Source organism: Wyeomyia smithii, chromosome 3, assembly GCF_029784165.1.
Source record: "Wyeomyia smithii strain HCP4-BCI-WySm-NY-G18 chromosome 3, ASM2978416v1, whole genome shotgun sequence".
NCBI lineage: Eukaryota > Metazoa > Arthropoda > Insecta > Diptera > Culicidae > Wyeomyia > Wyeomyia smithii.
The window spans coordinates 55,206,401-55,233,063 of record NC_073696.1 but is presented as its reverse complement, the minus strand read 5'-3'; the positions used below and the strand labels follow the sequence as shown (position 1 = coordinate 55,233,063).

Sequence of the window (26,663 nt, the reverse complement as noted above, 5' to 3'; positions counted from 1 at the left end):
CTCTCCACAAGCAACGTCCCAACGTGCACCGACACAACTAATTTCACGAACAATATAATAAAAATCTAAGCGGACGCTTTGTGAAGCAACACGTCGCTAATGTCGTGGCAGGTCTTCAGCTAAAATACTTCTCGCTCGCGCAACCTGCGCGATAATACTAGCAACGCTCAGCGTCGTTTGGCGGTGCCAAACAGCGATTTCGGCTGTAGCGAAGACAGACCACTTCTCCGTTCAAATCCTGTCCAATCGAACCGGAGAAGTGACCTAAACAGTAATTAAGCAAGAAGGCAAAAACAGCTCACTTATACCCTAGCACAGCTATCGACAGTTTGAAGTTAAGAGCATTATCCAGCAGCTGCTTATGGTGGCAGGGCCTGCCGTGCTCTCACAAGGCATCCATCGGCGTCGTCGCTTTGTTCGACATCGGGACGACGACGGAGCGGAAGAAATACCCTCAGTCGGCACCAAAACTAAGCTTGCTGCCTTGCCGCCTCTCTGCACAGCGTGGCGCGCGTGTGATTCGCGTCCGCGTCCAAGTTCGCGATCGACAAAAGTGGTGTGCGGAATGCGCGCCACTAGGGTGGCCCTCGCTGGGGAATAGGTTTGAAGGTTAAACGAATTGGTTCGACTAAAATTAAATGTTTCAATCGGAAATTTTTCAAACGCAACTGAAAACGCTAAAAGTGTCGAATCATCGAGTTATTTACGCACCAACTATAAAACCGATGAATTCCTTAAATGATTTCCTTATCTGGACAGATAAGCAGTAAACAATTAGATTCCAATTATCATTATCATGAGAAAAGCCTATCGTGGTTAGTTTAAATTCTTTTTGGTTTGCTGGTATCAATATTTTGTGGAATTTTATCAGCGATGATGGCATTTGTGTACCAATAATAAAAAAAAAAATATTTTTTTTTATTTATTTCATACGTTTTTGGTCATAATAATTACCCTTTAACTGTTGAATTATTTTAATTTCCGCTTGTTAACATTCGGTAAACCTGAGAACAACTTCTGGACCATTTACGAAGAGAGTTTTTTTTAATCTTGAATCGTGGAGCTCGCTAAGAAAATGTTCATCATTGTTGTTAATCATGTTCAATATTCGAACTACTTTTTGTTATTTTCGTGACAATAAAATGTGCCTAATGACAGAGACTCTAAACATGAAAAAAAGTTAAAGAGATTGTGTATGAGGTTAACGTAGAATCATGACAGCCTGTTTTATGTCAATATATTTCTTGCAATAGGTTAGAAAATTCACTCGATTGGAGTTTCGATGATTTCAAGCGATTTTCAGTAATAATCCTCTCTCATTTCTTCCTTACTCTAAGATTACGATAGACTATCTTGTATTAATAAGTCTATGTCAGTATCTTTTATTCAACGTGAATAAAATAAATCTCAAAAAAAGGGGGCTGCCTGGAATGGTAACTGGAGTCGATTTACAGCCTGTGGGTATCATACCGGTACCGAAAGTACTCATATTGAGTGACATTCGGTCATTTTAGGTTGTTTGCCAGAAAACGGAACTTTCCATTTTGGACTTCAAAATGGTATTTGTTACGGAAGTACCGACATTAGAATGTATTTGGTCACTTTATGCTGTTTTCTAGAAACCGGGAGACGCCACCTTGACCTTCAAAATGTTGTCTGCATCATTCCGTATTTAACGCCGTTCTTCATAAACCGCAAGTCGCCATCTGAACTTTAAAATGGTGTTTTGGGTCGATTTCCGGCCTCTGACTATGATATGGTCGGCGTGCGACCAGACCGAGCCAAGCGCCAAACACATTGTTTTGAGTAATTAGCATTTGAAGTTTGACCACCCATAAATTAATTGTGTTTGAACTTATCGTTAATTCAATGCAAACATGTAATGAACAGGGCTTAATGAATGTCCTTTTATCATAAATACACGAAAAAGAGCAATATTGGATAAAATATTTGGTTTTTATTTTTGACACCTTAGTCTTATCTCTTAGTCCAATCTGTATCAGAAATTATACAGCTGATAGGCAAGCGAAGCTATATTTCTGTTACTCTATTTCCTGGTGCCAAAGCGCACCACGTGCTAAGTGTTAAGATAGTATCAATATGAAATGCTCTGGTATTTTGAAGCGGGTATTGTCTAATATTATTGATTTAACGTATATTAACCCAGTCCAGACGTTTGTTACAAGAGAAAATTTAATATTATTTGAAAAATATCAAATGGAAATAAAATGCACTTGGTTCGGTCTGGCTCAACAAGATCTTGAAAAAAAGTAATGTGCCCATTGAAACGAAATTCGGCTCTACGACAACCACCTGGCTGTTTATTTATCTAATTCTGATGACAGTCGTATTAACGAGCTGTCCGAAGCGGAGAAATCAGTTACTGATTAAAATAAATCGCAAAGTTAACTTTTGAATCACAAACAATCACTTTATTTAGATTCCATGTCTGTGTTTATGGTTCACTCTGGTCGAACGCAATTTCGTTCTTTTTACAAAGTGCAACAGAGATTTTTACTATAACACGCCTATGAACTGTTCAAATCATTTCATTCTTTAATGGAACATAGATCATCAGTTTGCACATCCACTGGTGCTAATAACTCAATTTTAAAGAAAATGGCGCTTGGCTCGGTCTGGTCGCACGCCGACCATATCCAAAACTACCCATATTGGATTGTATTTGGCATTGTTTTCTGCTCTGATTAGTCTGAATCTGTGTTTGAAACAAGGCTTTACATTTTTCAATAGAACAATAATTAGCATCATTAAATCAAAATTTTCCTAACTTTAGTAAATGCTTAGATAATTTTACAATTGATTGCTGCAAGAATGAAGGAATTCCGTTGAAAAGTGACTGAAAACTCAGCACTTAAAATTGGACAACTTTCGTGACGCTCTCGATGTTTTCAGGTTTTCGTTTTGCACCCATATCCCAAAATATTGCCGTAAGACGTAATCCTACGTCAAAATATTGAATATGTTTAATTTGTTGAGTAAATTCAATTTAAGATGTCATATGTTTATTACATTTCATATTTTTTGCATTCATAAGTCATTTTTCCTAGATTTTTTTTTTATCAAAATTAGAATTATAGGTAATTATTTGGTTTGAATAAAAACATCAAAAATCGATCAACTGGGTCACAGGTTAGGCAACTTCCATTATTTGCTGACGCAAAAAAACTCATTTTTTGACCGCCATAGAAGATTTCGTAACGCTTTCCCCACCCCCCACCCCCCGTCCAAATTGATAAAATTTGGCTTGATAGGGTATCGATAGGGTATCGATATCGGTATCGTCTTCGTCAGGTGTTTTCTTCGGCAGGGTTTTGCATAAACCACTGACGAAGACGTTCGATACCCTATGTGATATGATTGTATTTATTTTTTATTCAAAAAACAGGTTTATCTGGATTTTGGATACCAAAATGGCGACTTCCGATATTTGGAAGAAAACCAGAATAAGCCGAATAGCATCGGATATGGGTATTTTTGAAATCGGGATGATGCCCAGAGACCGGAAACTCCAAACGCCGTTTTGTAATTTTAGATGGTAACTTCCGGTTTCTGGAAAACATCTAAAATTGTCAAAACCCACCTCCATATAAGTAGTTTTGGAATCGGGACGATGTCCAAAGACCTGAAAACGACTACAGAGGCCATTTTCATTTCTAAAATGGCTACTTCTAGTATTTGAAAAAAAAAAACCTAAATTAATCCACCTAGCGGTCAGACTCAGCCTTTCTCATTCAAACTTATTATTTGTAAAAATAGATTTACATGAATGCTTAAATCAAATACAGGTATATTCACTCTTTGGGTTCTAAAGTATTGAAGTTGTAATTGAAGAATGAAATATGAAATTTGAAGTAATGTTAGTGCTTAAGAAATAGCGGAATAAAAGAAATGACTCTTAATTTCGAACAATTTAATCACGAGCGATACCGGGAACGTTCAAATAGTACGATACCACATTTAAATCATGTTGAGGACATATATATTGATCAAAGCAGGTATAGTGTTGAATAGTCTTTGAATTTCTTTTCTTTCCAAAACTTTTGAACAGCATATCAAATTGTTATGAAGTTTGTTATTTGTAAGTTTGAGAGATGACTCGTTTGTATGACACTAGTTATGTTCAAATAAGTCGTGTAATACTTGAGATAATAGACTTTCGTTGTTTTAACAATTTAATACATAACGGTTGCTTAAGTTTGATTGCAATCAAATGAAAAGGGAACGTATAGAGCAGCCAAACTTTGAAACCACGTGTTCAATCATTCATCAGTTAACCCTTAACTAGCCCGTTTATCTGATATCAATATTGTTCAAATCGGTTGTGTAGTTTCTGTAGTTGTTTAAGATAATGAAGTTTCGTGATTTTCACATTTCGATACATCACAGACGAAGTTACAGTCCGATTACAGCAAAATTCAATAGGGTGTTATGAGGCAGCTAGAACTTTCATTTGACACTAATTTTGTGGAAATCGGTTCAATCATCTCTGAGAAAAGTGAGTGAGTCCAAGTAGTCTTCGGAATATGTTTCATTTCATAGCTGGATTTCACATTTTTAAACATAACAGGCAAAGTAATTATCCGTTTGCAAAAAAAAAATCGATAGGGTCTTATGGGGCAACTAGACCTTCCATATGACACTGATTTTATGAGAATCGGTCCAGCCATCTCTGAGAAACATGAGTGAGATTAAATAGTCTCCAGAACACGTTTTGTTCAAAGCAGAATCGGGGTTTTCGGCTTTGTTCTCGTTAAGCACCACACAGGATTTAAATTAAACTAACTACTGCTGAGAACAACGTTTATTGAAGCTCCGAACCGTTTCGCGTTTCGATGGGAAAAAGACCGTCTCTTTATTTCTAGCCGCTATGTACCCTACGTTGTGTAAATTTTATTATTTTTATAGCGCGAGAGCTAACTTTGCAGTGCCATAATTGCATTGACCACTGACAGCCTCCTCATATTGAAGCAACGCTTCTTATTAGAAACTGTCACGTTTCTTTCCATAACTTCTGAACCACATGTCCAATTTTCATAAAATTCAAAAGTTAAAGGTTTTTTAGATAGCCCGTTCATTTAAAACCAATTTTGTTCAAATCGGTTCTGTAGTTTGAGAGATAATGATGTTTCGTGATTTTTACATTTTGATACATAACCTCTAAACTAGAAATCAGGTTACAATAAAATTCAATAGCAACCTATAGGGCAACTAGACCATTCATTTGACACTAATTTTGTGGAAATCGGTCCAGCCATCTCTGAGAAAAATGAGTGAGTTTAAACAACCTCAGGCTTTTATACCTTTGGTTTTTCCAGTGATTGCTATACCTTTTAGGAGAAAGGCAAAAAGAATAAGTCGAATACCATCGAAAATGGGTATTCCTAGAATCGGGATGATGCCCAGAGACCGGAAATCAACTCCAGATGCCATTTTGAAATTCCTCATATGAAAATTTTTTGAATCGGGATGATGCCTAGAGATCTCGAAACGGCATCAGACCGGAACCGGAACCGGAAGTCACCACTTTAAATTTCAAAATGGCGTGTGAAATTGATTTCCGATTTAGCCATTTTGGGTGGTATTCGGTCATTTTCGGTTCTTTTCCAGAATCCGTAAGTCGCCATTTTGAAATTCAAAATAGCTTCAGGAGTCGTTTTCAGGTCTGTGGACATCATCATGATTCCGAAACTACTCATATGAGGTGGTATTTGGTCAATTTTAGCTGTTTTCCGAAAACCGAAAGTCACCATCTTAAATTTCAAAATGACGTCTGGAGTTGATTTTTGGCTTCTGGGCCCGATTCCGAAAATACCCATTTTTATGGTATTCGGCCAATTTTGTTTCTTATCCAGAAACCGGATGTCGCCATTTTCATATTTAATACGGCCACTAAGGTAGTTTACAGGTTTCTGGACATCATCCTGATTCTGAATATATGAATTGTAATTATACCTTTAATATTCCTAAATATACATACAATTTCGCGGTTTTGGAACATATTCCCGGGAATGATAAAATTCGTTCGAGGCTCTGCTAACACTCAAACCAGATAAGGTACTTTATCTTTTAGTGCTGAAACTATTGAAATCGGATGGAAATTGTCAAAGTAACCAGAATTTCAGTTTGTGGGTAGCCGGGTACCCAGTCGGGCTTGTAAGGGTGTTCTTTTTTTGGTCGAGCACATAACGGTTAACGAGTTTACCTCCAACATCTTCGCATCTCCAACGACTGTGACGGAAGAAAAGGTACATAATTGTCACCGGGGTAAGGTGACTGCAATTTTTATAATTTTACTTTTTCCTCTGCTCTTCTTAACCAAGCCTCGAAAGTTACTCCTGCCAAGTGTTGGCATTTATAATTGCCTGGAGAGACATTCCATTCAACTGTGTATTAGTCTAACTTATCTGTATTATTTTATAGGGCCAAAGCGGGCGACTGAGGGGAACCCTGAGAGTAACCCCATGTTAACAGTCCCTCTCTCACATCGAACGGCCAGATTCTACTAAGATTCGAACTCATGAACATCCCCTCTGCCAAAGAGGACTCTGTAACCTTGAGACTACGCCACTCCACCTACCGTTTTTCGTTAGGTTTTGATACAAAAATTCAAAAAGAATATTACGCATTTTACCTCTGAATAGACTCACAGTAAAATAATTTTGTCACACCAAAATATGCTCACACTGCACAGTGCTACTCTCTACACTAGTATTTCAGCAACAGCAAGAGCATTTGCAGGAAAGCAGTCAATAGCTGTTACGATTCAATTTTCTGCATTTGGCTGGTTTAAAAGAAAATTCAAAGGACGGTGGACACTGTTTTGTTTTCTTTTGATTTTTTTTGTTAGCTCAAAGTGACTACTATATAACAACTACAGGTGGGTGAATGATTTTGACGTCTATGAATAAAAGGCAAAAAGCCTAAGTAGCAATCAAATAGACAATATAACATAAATATTTTTTGTTAAACTTTGTATCATCCCGGGGCACAGTGGTCGGAAAGGACTGAAATCAGGGCAAAATTAATAACAACTAAGGGTTGCCTCCTAGATGAACCGTGTCTTCTCGAATGTTGATCCTGAAACTATTGGCCAACTTTTGGCAATGGCTATGTAGTTCAAAATTTCACCGCTAGGGCGGCTCTGTCGCTATCTTCTCAAGGAAGCAAAATAGAAGGATAATGTCTAAAGAAAGTTTGTAGAGAATAGTATTTTGAGAAACTCTTTTGGGATATAAAGTTAGTACGTTATGTATTTTTTGAGAAATTGAGCTATTTTTTAAAAAAAAACATGATTTACGGCTACTTCTAGCATGTCAAAAAATAAAACCCCGAAAAATCTCTCATTTCACGATTCAGATATATCAAACAAAGTTAAGGTATGCGTTACAGCTATTAATATTTAGGTAGTTCGGATATAAATTTAATGAGTGACGCTCTAAACTAACATTCCTTGCTAAAAAAAGGCCGCTTGCACTTCGCACGCTCGTTTTTGTTTTTGATATTGTGAACGTTTAGAAAATTGCCCAGAAAACTTTTTTGCTCCTGTCTGTATGAACACGAGGGAACATTTCAGTTTTTGAATGAACGCGGGTAACGGCGGGGATACCATTTTAAACTCTACATGAAGTTGGAGTGCCAAGTATTTCATTATACTTATTTTGTGAAGGGCTTATTGCCATCAAACAACTCTAAAAAGGATATCCTAAGTTGTTAGAATGCTAGAATGAGGCCATATAAGCGATTCGACACTATTTTAATATTCATTACTACTTCTGCTTCTGTAATAAATCACTTGGGTAAACAACGTGAAAATAGAGAAGTCGTGAGTGCACAAGAAGCCTACTTTTTCAACAATGTTAAATGTATGACAACAATAATAATCCGAACATTCTGATGATTTTCACTAGCTCAAACCCTGCAAAATTGATTCCCGAAGAGAGTAGGCTTGATGCATTAAGTTGAAAAATTGACTTTTTTCCGACTATATGCAGTTCCAGACCACTGTGCGGGGATAACTTTTCAGGCTAATCTCTGAACTTTCCTTTCTGTAAACTGTTTTTAAAATATGTTTTTTTATCTCGAACTGCTGAGCGTATTTCACAGCAAACTTGTAAATCTCTGCGTGATTTATTTTTGATGATTTTCGAAAACAAAATCGCGACCTTCGATTTGCTTTCTGGCCGTTGCTCGAAACCGAAAAAATAGTATGAATCTATTTATTTAAAAGACAAATTCTGTATGTATGTATGTTCCAGCATAACTCTTGAATGCCTGAACCGTTTCCCGCCAAAGTTAGCATACGATTTTCCTTCACAAAAATGTATTGGAAAGGGGGAGGATAATCTCCTGTTCGGAACAAAAGGTTCGGCACCATTTTTAATTTCAAGATGGCGACTTGTGGTTTCTGGAAGTTGTATAAAACTGTTGAAAACCCCACAACATGGGTATTGCCGGAGCCAGGCCGACGCTTAGGAACCGGAAATCGTTTTCCGACGACAATTTGAAATTCCAGATGGCAACTTCCGGTATCTGAGATTCTGCGAAAAACGAATATACACTTAAGTCGATTTTTACGCGGGGATACGTGCCGCGTAAAAAAAACGCGTAAATTCCGAAATCCGCGTAGAAAAACCGCGCGAATTCTGCAATCCGAGTGAAGAGGAACCGAAATCCGCGTAAATTCCGGAATCTGCGTCAAAAAACGCGTAAATTCCGGAATCCGCGTAAAAAAAACCGCGTAAATTCCGGAATCCACGAAAAAAAAACGCGTAAATTCCGGAATCCGCGTAAAAAACCCGCGTAAAAAGCGACCTTAGTGTAATTTGCATTTTGGTTATTTTCGAAATCGAGATGACATCCGAAGGCCAAAAACAATAGTCAACATTATCTTTTAATTGAAGTTGACGACTTCTTGTTTCTGTAGAGATCAGTAAAATTTAAGAAATTGTTCAAATACTACTGAATATTGACATTTACGTAACCAGGGCCCCGTTTAGAAACCGTAAATCGCTCCAACAACATTTTGAATTTTAAGATGATGACTTCCACGAAGACACGAAGAAGTAAAAATCCACGAAAACCCCTCAATATGGAAACGGGTATTTTCAAAAGTGAGTTGACGTCAAGTTATGGTAGTTTTTCTACATCGGTAGTGATTCCAAATTTTAAGCAAAATTCGAGGATGATAGTCGCACCTCGGTCGTACCAGGAGGCCAAAAGATGACGTCCAGAGACCGAAATATGAAGTTTGACGCTATATTTTAATTTAAAATGGTAGAAAACTGAGTAAAATCGAGTAAACTGTTCAAAAATCTCTTCATATGAGTACATATTTCCGAAATCAGAATGACAGGGAATCGATGCCTGAAAATATTTAAAATTCAATGGGATTACTTCCTGTTCAATAAAACTGTGAATTTCTTTCATATATAACTCATTATGGCCTTTTTCAATCCAAGATGGAAAATCCCGCTTTTGAAGAGCTAAATAAAATTGAGCTTAGATATTGATGTTTTGAGTAAAAAATAAATAGGAAGAAATGGAAAAATGCCAAAGTTACTCCAACTCTAAAACCTGTAAAAACCAGCTGAAGCATCAAGTTATTGGCCAATTAGTTTGATTTTTCTATAAGCAAACTTTCAAAAGGATAATTCTCGCTTATGGGTAAACTCGTTTAAGTCTCTGAAAAAGTTATCTTCACTATGGACACCAACGAATTTTGGACTGGTTGAAAAGCTGTAATCTTCATTTTTTTCAGTTTCAGCTCTAGGGCAAGTCCTGTGTTCGCGAGTGTAATTGATAGATGAACAAATCTTTTTTTTTTTAATTTTGAATTATGGTTTGCATGCTATTTGAAACAGTTTGTAAATTTGTTTATCGAGAATACATATTCTTGATAGATTTTTTTTTATTTTTCCCAATTTATTGAGAAGATTTAACACAAATTTCATATTCTACGATATATGGTTAAATGGCGACCCTACAAATTACCAATGCCAAATCATTCACACGGAATTATTCAGTTAGTTGTGTGCACTTTCTAACTATTCGTACCAGATACTGCGTCAATAAAAAGCACCGTGTCTCAAGTACTACGAAAATTCTCAATGATTGGCTGGTGATTGGTTTATTACCACAGTAAATAATTTTCTACACGTAGAACTAGTAATGGTTTTAATACCACCCCATTAGTCTACATCATTAGGTTATACGCTAGTACTAGTAGCGTCCATCTGGTTTGCATTCGTTTCTTCTCGAACGCGTCTCCACACACAGTATTGAAAAACTACCGCCATCGTCGTCGTCGTTCGTGCATCGGCGGTGGCGTCGTGGCCGTGCTCGCTTCGAAAAGAAATAAAAAAAAACACTTTAGGTAACCTACACAGAAAACTATATACCGAAGGAACAACGGGCCACATTTATTACACCCGGCGCACACAGTTGGACGCGGTTTCTTTATCAAGTAGCTTCAATCTGCAGGAATTCGAAACACAGCGAATTGAAAGCTCTCGCACAGCCTGTTGATGGTCCTATACAACCGAGCACAACAACAACAGCCCAGTTTATTCGTAGTCGATGATGCACGCAGATGATAGCGAAAGAGATGATTAAAGTCTGCGATGACGGTTGGCTGAGCCGCAAAAGCAACCAGGCGACCATTAAAACGAATGGCACAATTCCTTAAATTACTGCTCACATTACCACAGCACTGTAATAAATCGCCCCGCGCCAAGTTACGCCAACGCGCCGCCAGTAGGTCAGCGCCGAAAAGTGAACAGCAGCCACATTCGGGTTGGATTGATTAGCGCTAAACTGAGCTGCCGGTTTCGAAGTGTTGATATATTGTTGATGGTTACGCGCGTTACGATCAACCAATGCAATGGAGGCGGCTGGTGTGTTTTCGCAATAAAATACGTACAGACGATTTTCGGTTTCCACTTCCCGCACGGTAAATGTAAACTGCTCGACTGCGAACGGCGAACTCATCGGACGGCGCGGCCTGTTTTGACTGTGAGACCTAGCGTTGGATGTGGTTGTCTTGCGGCGGACAAAAGCTGTAATCACACGACTAGGTATATATGAAGCAAACCGATGACAACGGAAAGTGAATGATAACAAACAATAACATGGTTCTATGCCTTAGAGGTGGGGTTGTTTTCTGCCGACTCAGCGGCGATTTTGCAATCGATCATCGTATCGGTGTTTTAAGGTGTGTCAGTCAGCCCAGTGACGGTTTTGCAGCGTTTCATTTATTTACATTCAATTCCGAACAACAAGTCATAAACAGCATAAAAATATCTACATCACGAAATCCGAAACCATCGACTAGGGGGATTACTCGTCAATTATTCACTCAGTTTAATCAGTTTCTCCCCCCATTCTTTCCTAGGGCGCACACATCTCTCGCATAAGTGCCTTGATTATGTGCCTGGCTGTGCATATATCAAAACAACTAAATAACAAAGTGTCAGCTTTGAGTTTCGTGTCCCGCGGTACCGATATGAGCAAGAAAATGCGTCTAGAGCACGCGATCGGTGCTTTTGTATAGTTAAGAATCTGTCGTTGGAGGTTGGAGGCTCAAAAAAAATGTAAAGGTCAAAACGCACAGCTCCGAAATGATTAAAAAAACAGCTGTACATTAGAAAAAATTCGGATAATGCCAACGCCATCGCCTAATCTGAGAAGTGTTACTCTGTATGCAGACCCTGCAGCACCGCGATATTCAGAATGTTTTATTGTGGTTTCAATAAGACAGCGGAATAAATTTACTTTATTTGTATTACGGCGATACGTTGTATCTAAACTTGAAACTAAGCCAAGAACGCATAGTCGTGCGCATGCGGTTTTTTTGGGGTTCAAACCAGCAAACGGAAGAAAAACAAACCGCTTTTAATGGGAAGGTTGGGAAAAATCTAACAAGTGCTAATTTAATTTATGAAACAATTTATTTATTTTTCGGCTTATCTATTCTACAAACTCATTCGGGTAAGATCTTGACCCCAAGCGAATAACCTGCGCACGGCTATGCAAGAAGGAATTTGAATAAATCGATATTTCGCAAACGCTGAGCTTTAAAATAGGAAACATTTATTCCAAACCGTACACTAATGCGCCTTGTGAAATTGGAAAATATTCAACAATATAACACAATGCCACTCAGATTCTACTGAAAAATTTGTTCAAAGTTAATCCTAGTGACAGTTTCTTGGCCCGATTGACCGCCACCTGCTTCATTCCAGGCACGTATCGCGGTAGGAAGGAATCACGCAAAACGAAGGTTTAATTGTCGCCAAATTAGGAACGAACTTTGCTGGATTATCATTTGTAATGTTCGCACAGGCGGTGGCGGTGGCAGCAATATACCACACTTCCAAGGGTTCTTCCTTCTTCGCTGTGCTGCCTTATATTTTGTGTACGTACCTTCATTTGAAGTGACACGGTTAGACGTTTTGAGTGACATTGAACTGCACCGTCGATGGCTTCGGCTTCACGATATATTACGATATATATACGAACAAAAAAAAGGTAGGCACCACCCAATTGGGGATTTACTCCATCCAGACCAGAGCGCAACGGAATTTGGGTCACGCATCGACTGTGTCGAAAAAGCAGCACTCCTCAAGGGTACTCGACTAACACCTCGAAGCATTAATCTAGTGTAAACAAAATTTCACACTGCAGAGGAGTGTTCGCTTGAAATCCGTATATGCAGTGCTTAAATTCGACAGTCCGCGCGGAAGTACTCCAGCACTGAAACAAGCCTGTTAACAAGCAACTACTCAGCATCACAACAATGTTTTGAGTTGAGAGTGGGAGCGAAACAGCACCAAATGATCCGCAGTAAAGACCCGCACCGAGCGGTGCAATAACGCGCAAAGGTGTTAAATCGTATGCGTAGGCTGCAGAATTATGATTCACTCGAATTGACACACGAATTAACTCTTCAAGAGTGCACTCAAACGATTAAGCAATAAATCCAGCGTGGAATTCGGTGCCGAGAAATCAGACGCTTATGGTAGTATAATCACTCCACTGTAAACAACAATCGATGATCATCTCCCAAATTAGCTGTTACATATATTTCGACAACAACATAAGCCCGGCGCTTAACGGCTGCGTTATTTCGGGTCTTAAAATGTGATGCTTGACGCTTATTTGCGGTATGTTTTGACGTACGTCAACCAATCTGCTTGTTAGGAGTGGTCTTACGAAAAACGCAGTAACAGTCCGATAATGACGCGATACTGACAAGCGAAGTGAAACAGGTTAGTGTAAAGAAGAAAATTTAAATGACGCCTTTCATCGGTTACATATGATTGTTTTGACTAAATTCGGTGATTAATTTGGTGAAACGTATGCATGTTGGAAGCCATTTTGCAAAATAGTGTTTGCTTGATTGAAAACGGGAATATGGCCGGCAAAATTTCAGACACTTCAGATTTGGAGAAAAATTTACACTGTTTTTTGGATAAAGTAAATTTGTATAACATTACGATATCCAGCAGAAAATTTAAAAAAAAATCAAATGATGCAGGTGAAAAGGAGCAATATTTGCGATTTTTTTTCTCTAGAACAGCAATTTTACTATCTGCAAGTTTATCGAAAACGCCATTTTAATCAAGCATACCATTTTTCCAACGTATTACATTTTATTTATAAGTGCTGTTTTGGAGCCGGCTCTTTCGGGAAATCAATCAGGTCTGTATAAAATCCATGAAATCTGTACCAAACGCAAGCAACTATACACACGTGCTGCTAAATTGAAAATAATTGGTCCGAGTCGATTGTTGCTTTAGCGTGGAGTGACTCCGTTGTGAGATTTTATATAAGCGAAGGTGATGAAGCGAACACATAACGAAGCCATCTTTCCTCGTATTATTTTTCTAGTAATGTTACTGAAGCGTCAAGCTCAAATTTATCTCACACTTCAACTGTTATAGATTGAATTCACCATGTACCCGAGAATTATTGTTGCGGGAGAAGCCAAACAAATTGATTTAATATTCAAACCTATTCGTTTGCGTTTTTATATAAAAAAATTATATATTTTATTTTTTATTAATATTTTATTTTCACACAAAGAATCGCAAAATTATCTGCAGCGGATTGAAATTTTCTGTAATGTGACGGAGTTAGGTACATTTACACTTTGAATTGATTGTCGAAGTTGAACAAAAAAATAGCAATAGAGAAAAAAATCCTCATAGTGAAACGGTTCAAATTTCTCAGGTTCAACCCAGAAAACATAAATAAAACACCTAGCGGTAACTAGCATAACCTTCATTGCATTGGTTCGCTATCAATGCGCATGAATCAAAGAGTGTTAACCAAGGTGACATATTGCGTGTATGCTTCAAGTACGTGCGAGCTAGTAGCAAACATGTGATGATAAAGACGGAATCGCAAATGCTACACAATGAAAAAGCATGTTTATATATAATCATTTAATGTTCATAAAAAACAATTTAGTTTTTGTCAGCACAGGTTGGACTCGATTATTCAGTGGCTCGGTTATCCGGACAAAATGGTTCGAATATCCAAAGTCGATATGTTTTATTCAATTCCGAATCTTGTTCACATTTGCGATATTTACTTTTTTGTCGATTCTCTCTAGAAAAGCGAAATTCAGAGTTCCGAAACAGGTTTTCAGTCTTTAATGCTACAAAAATCAGTTTTTGCGCTAAAGCGTCGTTTGAAAAATCGCGTCTCGGTTAAAAAATTTTCCCTGAATATTTTTCACTTTTTCTGATATTCCCTGATTTCCTTGTTCATAAATGAATTCCCTGGCATTTCCTGATTCTGCAGCTTTTCGCCACCCTGCAAATTTGATCCAGTATTTACACCAGTAATGACACCATTGCTGCTAAATTAGCTCAATGATGTATAAAGAGAAGTGGCACGATTGATTCATCTCATTTTGATTGAATATAGATTTTCAAAATATACAAGATTTGTACATTATGATTATCCTAACCATTTTCTTATTTGGTAAAAATTACGGAAAAGAGTCAAGGTCAAATATCCACCAACATTTTTTATACGATTGGCTTATTTCCCTAACGCAGACATCAAAAACATGTGCATAGACGAAATGATTTCACGCATTCAGTCATTGGCTAGCAATGCCGAAATGATTTCACGCATTCAGTCATTGGCTAGCAATCTACATTGCAATGCCAAGTCATTGGCTAGCAATGTAGATTAACGCAACTCTGAAATCCCAGTGAAAAAAGTATTCAATTGGATATGAAACCGAACCGTAGTGGCCCCAAATTAGCTTTTTATGCTAGAAAAATCAGTTTTTTTTTGCTAGAGAGTCGTTTAAAAAAGAATCGCCTATGGGTTAAAAATTTTTCACTGAATATTTTTCGGTTTTCCCTGAATAGTGTTTGTAAGTTATTCGTTAGGTGTGTATGGTATGGTATAACGTACGCGTATGGTGTGCTGTATAGTATGAGAATGGCAACGTCAAGCCAACGTTTTTGAACTTAGACACCCTACCTCAAGTCTACGTTTGTGCACTTAGGCACATACCCTTTAACATTTTTCATTCGAATTATCCTGTATGCGCAGTGGGCTGTCACCGGTATGAAAATATGGCTTCAACAAAAAACTAAAAAAAAAAACTGGAGTGTATTGCGTATTTTATACACCCAGTGTACCCCAGTGGGCTGTTTTGGAATCGATTGGTCAGCTTTTTAATAGACGCCGTGTATTGAAAGGCTTTTGCCTAAGCGAACCCATATTTTCGGCTTCGTATATTTTTTTCGAAAATCCGCTTTTGATAGGCTATTTCATGATTAATGTTACGATTGATCAAGACTCGAAACTTTCATTGAAGTTTGGTTTGATGGCTATTCTCATGTCCTTTTCATTATTTCTCCAGCTTTTGAACGATACGGTTTTGTACACAAGTTTCAAATGTCGACTATATATTCCTAATATTAGTTCTTTTTCATCTATTTCTATTTAAGGTATAATTTTATCTTTTTATTTTCTCATTCATCTAAGTAATAACCGCGCGCAGGTTTATAGTGTAGGGTGGCCAGCGAACCGGGAAAACCGGGAATTTGAAAATCGGAACGGTTTTTTGTCTCACTTCGCAAAATTTTGCAGTAGCACCGGCAGTGGCAACATTCACAACTTAACAAAGCCGATGTCTAGTGTCATTCATTGTTTGTGTGTGTTTCATAGTTACGTACCGAATTATACATTTTCATTCATTTTTTGCCATTTTAGTTCTACATTCAAGTTAACTAAGTTTTGTAAATTAGTATACAATAATTTGTGAAAAATTTAAAAAACAATGACTACGACGTTTTCTGAACGTTACATAGAACATTTTCCGTGGACTTCAGAGGTTCTGAAGGACCCAAAATGGCACCTTGGGCCGAGTTGCATTCGTCAGCCATGAAAAATCGAAAAAACGCCAGCAGCAGATAACTGTTCGCCGAACTAATTTGCCTATTTCCAGTTTTTCCGTGATAAATGGTTAAAAGTGTAAACTAATAATGTTTGATAATTTGTTTATTGATATTTATAGATAACAAAGAACAGCAATCTTCTGAAAAGTATACCGGTTTCTGGAATAAATTCTGGAAAGTTATCCGATACTACTGACACCGTCATATCTAAATGGAGAAAGTAACGTCAGCTGAGATCCTGTGGACAATAGCATGTGTGCACAAGCACATTTCATTGCGCTGGATTATTCAAATTAATGTTTCCGGACAGCGTTATTGCTGGTAAGGTGGCCCTCGGAAGAACCAAGGTGGGATTCTTGGTGAATTACGGTTTGGCGCCATATTTTACCAACAAATTGCTAAATGTACTACTAGACGTCGAAGAGATAGTGATCGGATTCGACGAAACAATGAATAAAATCTCACAGAAACAGCAGATGGACGTTTGCGTTCGATTCTGGAATAGAGTCTAATCAGGTGGACACGCTCTGAAAAATTGTTTTAAAACTGAGCCGTCTATACTGTTGAAAATTACACAGTTGTGCATGGACGACCCGCACGTAAATTGGAAATTGTTCAATGATCTTTCGGCTGATATTCAGCAGCAAAACTCAAAAAAAAAATTAAACCTTGGAAGCTGTGGCCTGCACGTTGTGCACAACTCGTTTAAATCTGGAATGAAAGATACTAATTGGAATATACAAGACTTTTTAAACTCCCTTTACTTTTTTTTTAAGACATTCCATTGCGCCGAGCAGAATATACAGCGGTAGCAAAGACACACATTTTCCCCCTAAAGTACTGTGGCGTGCGGTGGGTAGAAAACCGTGGCGTTGCTGAACGCGCCTTGAAAATGCTTCCCGGTTTACGTAGATACATAAAAGCTGTACAAACTTAACAGGAGAAACATGTGAAAGAGTCGAAAACGAATTTCAAACGAAGTTTTCCAGCGGTTCACAAATCAAAGCATTTTTCTGTGTTGGCAAACGCTTCAAACGATCGTTTGTTCGAGGTAAAGTTGAATTTTTTTATTCAAGCAGCATCTGCTATTGAACCATTCTTGATCACTTTCCAATCTGATAAACCAATGGCACCGCTTCTGTATGAAAATGTGATGCACAAATGTTTGAAAACAGAATGTCTGAACGTGAAAGCAAAATCGCTTATTGAAATTTCACTAACGGATGATAATTTGTTACCTGCGGAAAAAGTAGATATTGGATTTGGTGCTAAAGCAGCGATGAAAAACGATTTCATTATTTCGAGGAAAAGTTCCAGAGAAAGATCTTCTGGTTTTTCGTTCTGCATGTCGTTCTTATTACATAGGATTTCTCAAAAACATGTTAAATCGTCCACCATTGTCGTATACACTGACAAGATATGTTTCATGCCTCAGTCCCAGTGTTGTTTTGAGCTCAATGGATGTTTCAAAAAAGCGACTGGAATATTGTCTAGATTCTTTTGTTCAAAGGAACCATATTACTGGATTTGCTGCTGACAAAAAAAGAAAAGAATTTGATGCTCTTTCCGAAACCCCATCGTTTAGGCCGCCGTTGGCTGCATGGCGGGTAGATGCGCGCTTAGATATCTTTTGATGGAATGTTATGTCAAGCTGCGGTAAATATTTCCAAATCTCAAATCTTACATGAAAAAAAACTTAATTTTATCGCATGGCAATGCGGCGCTTGAAGGAGGTTTCTCTATTAACAATAAATGCCTTGTGGAAAACTTGTTGGAAGATAGTCTAGTGGCACCAAGAACTGTATATGAATCAATAAGCGTGGCTGGTGGGGTACAGATTAAAGATTTGGCAAAATAAATTAAGGTAAAAATTCTATATACCTTTTCCTATAAGTTGTCTTCTAAAAAAATCGAAAAAATTATAGGTTTCCATTGAGTTCTACTATTATCTTCAACAGTAAATATTAAATAAACTCGTCCGCAGATACGTATTTTGAATTATGAGATATAGTCTTCTTCAGTAATTCGAAATTCGTGTCTACCGACGTGTAAATTTATTATTGCCTTTAAAAGTAAATAGTAGAAATTAATGGGAACTTTTTTTTATATGTTTCGTTATTTGATATCCTTCTACTAATAGGCTTGAATAATATTTTCAAAATATTTTTTTGACAATATTACATTTTAATTTTCTATTACCCTTCACTCATCTGATAATTACACGTTCGCTGCAGTGAAGAAACCTTCGGGGTAAGTTTTCAGACTTCCAGAGGTCTTGCCACTGACAATGGGAGACACACCTACACTGAATAAAATTTTAAGTCTAACAAAACTGTAATTTTTCAGTGAATAAATGTCGTTGAACCTATTAATCCTCACGTTTTGAAAACCGGGAAAAACAATAATTATTAACCGGGAAAACCGGAAAAAACCGGGATTTTGAAATTGAAAATCCGCTGGCCACCCTGATAGTTTTAATCTAACATTATACCGTCGTTCTCTTAAATAAAAACTACAAAGTGAAATTTGTGTATTTTATAAACCACACCAAGCACACGCGTACCTGGTCACAACAGCATGTCTACCTTCCCTACTACCCAAAATTTTCGTCCTGTGGCCTTTGTGAAGATGCAGAGGTTAACATGGTCTACAAACAACGAGGGCCGTGCTAACATCTCTTCATTCTTCTCACCTGATTGCAAGGACGTGGCCGGCGCCAATCCTTCAAAAAGTATTGAGCCACTAAAACTTGTACAATGAGAATGGTCGGTCATTCTCAGCTCCATTCAGTTGATTTACCGTGCAATTTTACTGATTCCGCTCAATCACGGAGTAGTTACCATTGATATGTGCAGTCAGTCAAGCTAACCTGCACCGCACCCGCCACATGGACGGGTTACTTCTGATTGAATCTTGATCACTTTCTCCAGGATTTGGTTATTTGGTCCCAAATGAATTTTCTTGCGACCACACTTAAATAAAACTGTGATCTTAAACAGGATCAATGTCTTGTGATGTGACACATTTTCGTCATTGTAGTAGATTGCAAACAAATGATTTGGGATCATTTGCTTTGCAAAATAGTGAGATTGAATGACATTTCAAATTATCACCTTATAGTTTTTAGCAATATCTGCATACACAATGGCTTTATTTGGATTAAGATCCGATTCAAGATCGAAGATGTATACTTTTTGTACCAATGGATTTTCAAATTAGAATACATTATGGTGTTGAAAAGTTTTAATTTGCCTATGTTAATTTACCTTAGTGATACAGGAATGAGTTAGGGATTGTTTGAATGAGCGACTAAAACTGTCTACCTACTCTTCACATTGACAATTCGTTTGCACTAGTTGATAATGATTTTTGATCTCTACCAAATTTTCGACTTGATTACTTCAATGGAGAAAAGCAGCAATTCTTAATATCCTACAAAAAAATAACATTAGGGAGAGAGAGTTTTTATGAATTAAGTAGCATTAAAAGGAAGGTAGCATTGGTAATGCTTTTACTGTACGTAAGTAAAGGTCAATGTTCTCGTACATTAAATGTACACATAATACACATACTCTATGCGTACCTGAACTTCCGATAAGTACGAACTCTGGTTGTTGAAGTTACGCAAGAATTTAAAATCTAATCTTGATATTCGGAAACTATTCTTTTCGAAATTAGCTATAAGTACGTTCACAGATCCTGAAAGCAAACGTTTCTGTCTGTTTTCACATCTTCTAGATGTTGTTATACTGATTTCGTCTCGAATACCTGGCATTGTTATACTGCAATCATAAAAATATTTACGTGCGTCTATCCTAATTCTGATGGTTAAGTACCAGCATCTAGTAATTTAAAACTGTTCTATTTTCGACAACGATTTATAGCTCTTAAATATATCTTTAATGATTGGAATATCTGTGCCTTTGCAAAATTTCCAACAATCTAGCTTAATAATCTGTTTAGGCTTATCTACATACAGCCTGCTTGAACAATGAGTATCGGAAATCCTTTTATTTGAGCTCTCTAACACCGGCGATTTTGACTCTAAGTCGAGATACGATAAGCTTTTAACTGTCGGAATTCTAATTTTCTAAAAATGATATTTTTTTCTGTTGTAGGTGAGTGGGTTTTAAACAAAAAGTTGCGCATATTTTGTCCGTAACATAAGAGACTGCTGTAGAGCTAATCGATGAAAAGTATGCAAGGTGCTGCGGTGTCATTTCGCGAGTTTTTAAGATTGTTTCCAGTTGGAGTGATTAATTTTCCCAAAAAGGATGAAGTTAGACCGTTTTTTATTACACTTTTTTGAGTCTTTTTACAGCATTTTCGGTAAATTGAAAACTTTCAACCCAGCAAAAATTTAGTTGTGAAAAAAGTTGTCAAAATTCATGACATGGCATGCTTTTTGCTCAGCTTTCCAATGCTTTTCTTAGATTGAAAATGGATACTTACTAACAAGGTTTGAAACGCATTTTTCTGATATTATCCAAGATGGTGACCAAATCCAAAGTGGCGGCAACAATTTTGATCACTTTAAAATGAAAACCCTATCATTGTTCTTTAAATGAAGCGATATTTGTAGTAGGTTCTATAATAATTTTCAGAAATGTAGCTGCAAAATTGCTGTTTTTTTTTTATTTTATTAAAAATAATACCCCTTGGTTCTACAAATTTGATAAAACTAAAATGTCATTATTATTATTATTTTGATTTTTTCATCTGGCAATTTTGCACAATTTTACAAAATTTCAAACCTAATGGCCTGGTTCCAGCGATGATTGCTCTATAATGTTATGCCAAACAAAAAAAATGAAGAATTTTCAACACGGCGGCAAACTAGGGGTGGGCGAAAAGGCTCTTTTGCAAGAGCGGCTCTGAACCGCTCACTCACCGTTCGGAACCGACTCATATGAACGGCTCATGGTTTACAATGATTCACGAGCGTTGACAGTTCGTGGTTCCTCGGTAAACTTCGGGTTCGCGCGAACCCATCAGTTCTGGTGCGCTCAAAGAACCATGGTTCTTTTTCGTGAGCCGTTCGTTCTTTCGCTCTTTTCTATGAACCAGTTCATATGGACTGTCATCCCTACGGCAAACAGTCAGTCAGCGATTAATATTACAATTTTTTTCAAGAAAATCATCAGACCACCAACAATAAGATATTTAATAGTAAAAATATCAACCTGAGACTAACAGAATACTATTAAGCGGAAATCATAAAAAAATCTATCTATCGATCACTACTCAAAAATTTGAAAATAAATGTTGAGTGAAAAAAACGTTCGAAACTCACGATTATTCATAATTGAATGAATGCAGAGATGTTAGAGAAATAGCGTAAAGAATGAAGAGAGTCTGCGAAGGGTCAGCAACTGCCGAATCAGACATGTTTTGAATGCAGACTGGACTTTAAAAAAAAAGATTCCGAAAAAAAATACACGAATGTTTATACACCAAAAATAAATCAACAAACATGAGTGGATACTATACAAAATCATGTTTTGAAACAAAAACAAATAAAAAACAAAGATAAAGTTGGTTAAAAAAATTTTCTGGTTCTAAATTTGAAAAAAAATGTTAAAGCATAATTTGATTTTTTATGTAACTTTCTGCCACCATGTGGAAATTTTTTTTTAGGTTATAACTGTTCCAAAATGCTGAGCATGCTTTACAACCAATTCGGTAATTCCGAACGATTTAAGGGGAAAATGTTTGCAGAGAACTCAAAATTTATTTCTCAAGGCATTGAATTTTTGGTTACTTCCAATGGTAGAAATAGCAGGGAAATATGCCGATATAACTGATGAGCGGTTTAGCTTATAATCACATTCACATCGATACATTAATTGATAAGTCGTTTGTTATTTGGGTCTAAGTTGGAGTCTCTGGGTGTACATGGTAAGCACCATTTTGTCCGAAAAATCGGTGTGCAAAAATATGCCCAGTGGCGGCGAGACGCAGCAGCACGCAAGCCTAGCTCGGACATCATTCATAACTCATGAACGGTACATCATGAAATTCAAATTAATACCTTAATGTAAATTGTTTATGTTTGGAAATATATTGCCCATCGTTATTAATAACCTATCGTGCAAGCCAACGTTCAACGTTTGGTATTTCCAAAATAAATTTAATTTATTCTCATTGTTTTTCATCATACACTTTTTAATTATTTACAATCATTTTTATACATTTTGCAAAGAACATTCTAATTGAAAAAAAAGAAGTAGATACATAAACAGTTAAACAAGAAAAGTAGATTCAGACTGGCTGCATTTTAAAAAATCAAAGTGTTCCAATATTCTACTCATGTTCTAAACAGTGATGGCATGAACTCGTGCAAAGTTGAACTGAGTAACACTTTTCCAGATTTGAATCCAACTTGAATCTGCTTCCTCTCGATAGTTTGAGTTTTTTTGCACCGCACACTCTGATCGATTGAGTTTAAATGCGTGCAGTGCACGATGTATCCAACGATGCAGGCGATGATGTGATGCGATGAGTTTTGTTTTCAGATCGAATTTATGCTTTCAAAGGAAAATGCAACAAACTGTTGCAGCAGACGCGGCGCGAATTTCATCGCAATTCGATTTTTATGCAATTGTTGTTATGCAGGATTCAAATTCAAATCTAACTCAAGTGTAATGCACTGTTAGTAGGGTTTACGTGCGAACCGAAAATAAATGTGCAAGCAAGTTTTAAAACTCACTTGAATACGAGTGCAAAGTCACACTGCCTACTCTGGTTCTAAATAAAGCAATGTGAAATAAGATACCCATACGCTACATACAATCTTTTATACCTGCTCGCGAAAGTGCAAAACACTTGTATCACGCTGCCCTCTGTGAGACACTAGCACGCAACGCATCTAGCGAGCTTTAGATGCATAAATGCCTAACGCTTCATAAGCAGTGGTACCAGATCAACGATTATTATGATAATTTACTCAATAGAATAGATTAATTTGAAGTGAGTGATTTTCGGTGTAAATGTAAAAATGATGTGTAAATTAAAATATATCAAAATAAATTAAATTTAAGATTTTATGACTGTACTGATAGTATTTGTCTGCAAGATGCAACCGTGATCGGCAACCAGTCTAAGTGCGCGCTTGAATTCCACCCTTTAACACTGCGTACGTCACTTACCTTTGCTCATTGGGTCGCCTCATAAAATACTCGTTAACATCTTGTCCCTCCGGGTCGTAAATTCGCATCTTGCGATAAGTACCGTAGCCATTTGTGGCAAGCTCACTGACTCCATTGACAAAATCCGCTCCATCATACCCGTTGTCTTGCTTCCTACGCTTGGGTGGACAGATGAAGTCACGTTCGGACATTGTGTCTTGGTCTAAAAAAGGGAGAGTACAGAAATTTACGATGACCGCCCCTTAAAGGATGGTGTTCGTTTACCTGAGGGTGTATCAACGCGTATTACCGACCCAGTATCCGAGTCGGCTGAGCTCCACACTTGATCAAACTGGGACCAGCCCTGCTGCTCCAAGGACGCCTGTCCCCGTCCATCATCGTCGTCCGAGGTTTCCTCCACGATGGTTTCCAGCATCCGACTCGAGCTGACCGCGAGCGAGCTCGATTCGGTCGCTTCGGCATACGCCGGCAACCAGGGGAATGAAATGTCATCGGCAACGTCAAATATATTCTGCTCCATAGCCTCAAGCGGTTCAGCTACATTTTACAACTGGAAAACGAATGCAAGAAGAACAATTATAGACTGCATTAGTAATGATTAGAGAGAGTTAAGGCAGAGTTGTTGTGGCAGCCCCGTAGCCAGGCAGGTGTGGCGGAATATAAGGCAAAAAACATTCAACCAGCTTTCGAGAGAGAGAGAGGGGCAGGCTAAATTGTCCGCGCCGCCATTCGGCATCGAGATGATCTTGGCGGTACGAGCCGTAGAAGCAAGGCGCGACTGAAGTTGTTGTGATTCCACTGACTGTGTCGTCAATTCATTTGGTGAAATCCAGTGATGACACAGTTTTACGGTTTGGTTCACTCAACGGTTTCGTGAAATTTGCAAAGCCGCTATGGGATGGGGCTTGGATGATAGTTTTTTTACCGTTTTGGCTTTTGCTGGGTACCCGATTTGGCTGCTAAGATGGTAATTACTGTGAGTTGGAGATTCCCCTTTATCATTAAGTAATGGTTGGAATTTTAACATGAATTGTTTCAATTAGGAAATTGATTTTACATTCACTTTTTATAGAGCGACGCATGCTCTATGTGCCTAGTGTTGCCATTTTTGTTATGTCCGAAAATGGCTGCAAACGTTTAAGTGAACGGACTTTGGACGCTTCGGACGTCTTCTTCTTGAGGGCTGCTAGAGTGCGAACAACATCTGCATATGGAACAGAAATTTGACTATCCTGAATGCAGTGGTTACAAAAATAGCCGTTAACACGTCAACGATCGTCAGTCAAGAAAAGAGAACGGCAACTGTCGAAGATTGACATGTCGAAAAGATACACGGTGGAAAAACAAAACCAAATTTATCTGTTTTCTACGTTTTACGGTATTCGAGTGCAGTGATCGACATTGGACCGGGTAGAGTTTGGGACGTTTGGTTCGAAATTTGATCAGAATCAGATTTTATTGCGCACCGAACCAGATCATTTACAAATTTTCTTCTGGACTAAATGATGAATTTGGAATCACTTAAACATAAGGACAAATAAAATTTTTTATCCGAACATACCAGAACACTGGCTTAACGTTTCGTTCCAATATCGATCACACGGAATAAAATTAGTATAACAATACCAAGAATATACCAAACACTGCATAGATCTATTTTTTATTCATGCCAACTGTAAAATTAAAACTAACTTTAATAGTCGAAATGAATTACGGTGGAAAATGTTACGAACAATGTTCCCACAGTTCCAGTTCCGATGCCACACCTAACTGTACACTGACGGTTAGCGGCAGGCCAACAATTCCAGACGTTAAAAGGTGTTGCTGGCGAACGTCTTGAGGATCGTCACTACCGAAAAAGTGCAAAACTTGAATCACCATCACAAAGAACAAAACAAAAACAAAAAACATGAAGAGCCGAAACCTCGAAATAATAAGAGAGGTTCGACTCGCAGCGCTGCAGCGCGCCTCAAATTCCAAGGAAATTTTTTGCAGAACTGAATGGCGGCCGCCCGCGCGGTCGGCACGTGGCAAAAGATCAAATCACTGTGGCATTTCGAAACTGTACTTTCTGATGCAGCAGTGATGCCTTGGTACCGCGAGGAACCGGTCTGGGCTAGGTCTTTTTCAATTGGATGCGTTCGCGATTACTTTTTTTTCTCTCTATTGCAGTGGAGAAACTGATCGGACTTGTTATTCGGAGGTTGATCACCAAATATTACCACGGCTACGCTCGCTGCTTTCCGATTCGAGCGGTTCCTTCGAGGCTCCGAAGTTCAATTGAAATTGAGTAAGGTTATGATGCAATTTGAATTCGGTTTTGTTGTGGCTATCGCAGATCGGAGAAAAAAAAGGCCCTTGAAGAGCCGGGATGAGTTTGGACGTAAATTGCATGATCTGACTAAGTTGATGTTATTGATATGCTTTATCAAACAGACAACTATGAAGCGTTGAAGCGTTGCAAAATTTAATCACCTGAGCGAAAGCGGAATTACTTAAGCAATTCTTACGAGAAATATTTCGTTTCGCGAAGCGAACTGTCACCCGCACTACCTCGACAGCAATTAGCTGTAAATTCGCGTGTGTTTTTCAAGCGGATGGGATTTCACATCATTACTCGAAGTTGGTGGTTAATTGTCCCCCGGTGCGGTGGGTCAACGGCGCGGGCATCCCTTGTTTCCGCTGGGAGTCCGCGTCGTTAAAAACTATTTGCACTGTGAGGCATTCAGAGTCACCAACGGGGTTTTTCGTCATCTTTCACCTCTCTCACGGCTTCTAGCATGCATGTGCCTCGCCGTGGAGGAGTTAAGTAAAAGTATCCAGATTTATCTCCGGCCACTTAATTTACAACCCCGCAAGTTCAATCAGCGGCTCTGCATGCGCACCCACGGCGGACGGGGAAGACGACAACAATCGACGACCAAAACACAATAAAACAAGAAGCGTGAAAATGAAAGTACAAATCGCCTCGGCTTTTGTTTGGATTGTTTTGGTACGGGAAAAATATTCGATACCCACGCAGTGGGTATTTGATATGGTTTCGCTCTATACGCCACCGCCTCCGTCGCCG

The 26,663-nt window shown here is 38.1% G+C and overlaps 1 protein-coding gene across 11 annotated transcripts in view; it reads right to left on the bottom strand.

Moving 5' to 3' along the window:
• LOC129730989 (uncharacterized) overlaps nt 1–26,663 on the bottom strand; it is a 260,098-nt gene that overhangs the window by 171,666 nt on the left and 61,769 nt on the right. For 9 of the 11 annotated variants that reach the window (XM_055690660.1, XM_055690661.1, XM_055690662.1 and 6 more), the window contains exons 2-3: nt 23,858–24,143; nt 23,594–23,795 (exon numbers count right to left, since the gene is read on the bottom strand). In XM_055690660.1, the coding sequence (XP_055546635.1) occupies nt 23,594–23,795; nt 23,858–24,113 (458 nt within the window). In that variant the 5' untranslated portion in view covers nt 24,114–24,143. Of the gene's footprint in view, nt 1–10,717; nt 11,064–23,593; nt 23,796–23,857; nt 24,144–26,663 lie in introns of those variants that run through there. The other 2 variants (XM_055690668.1, XM_055690666.1) reach the window with 2 other exon arrangements.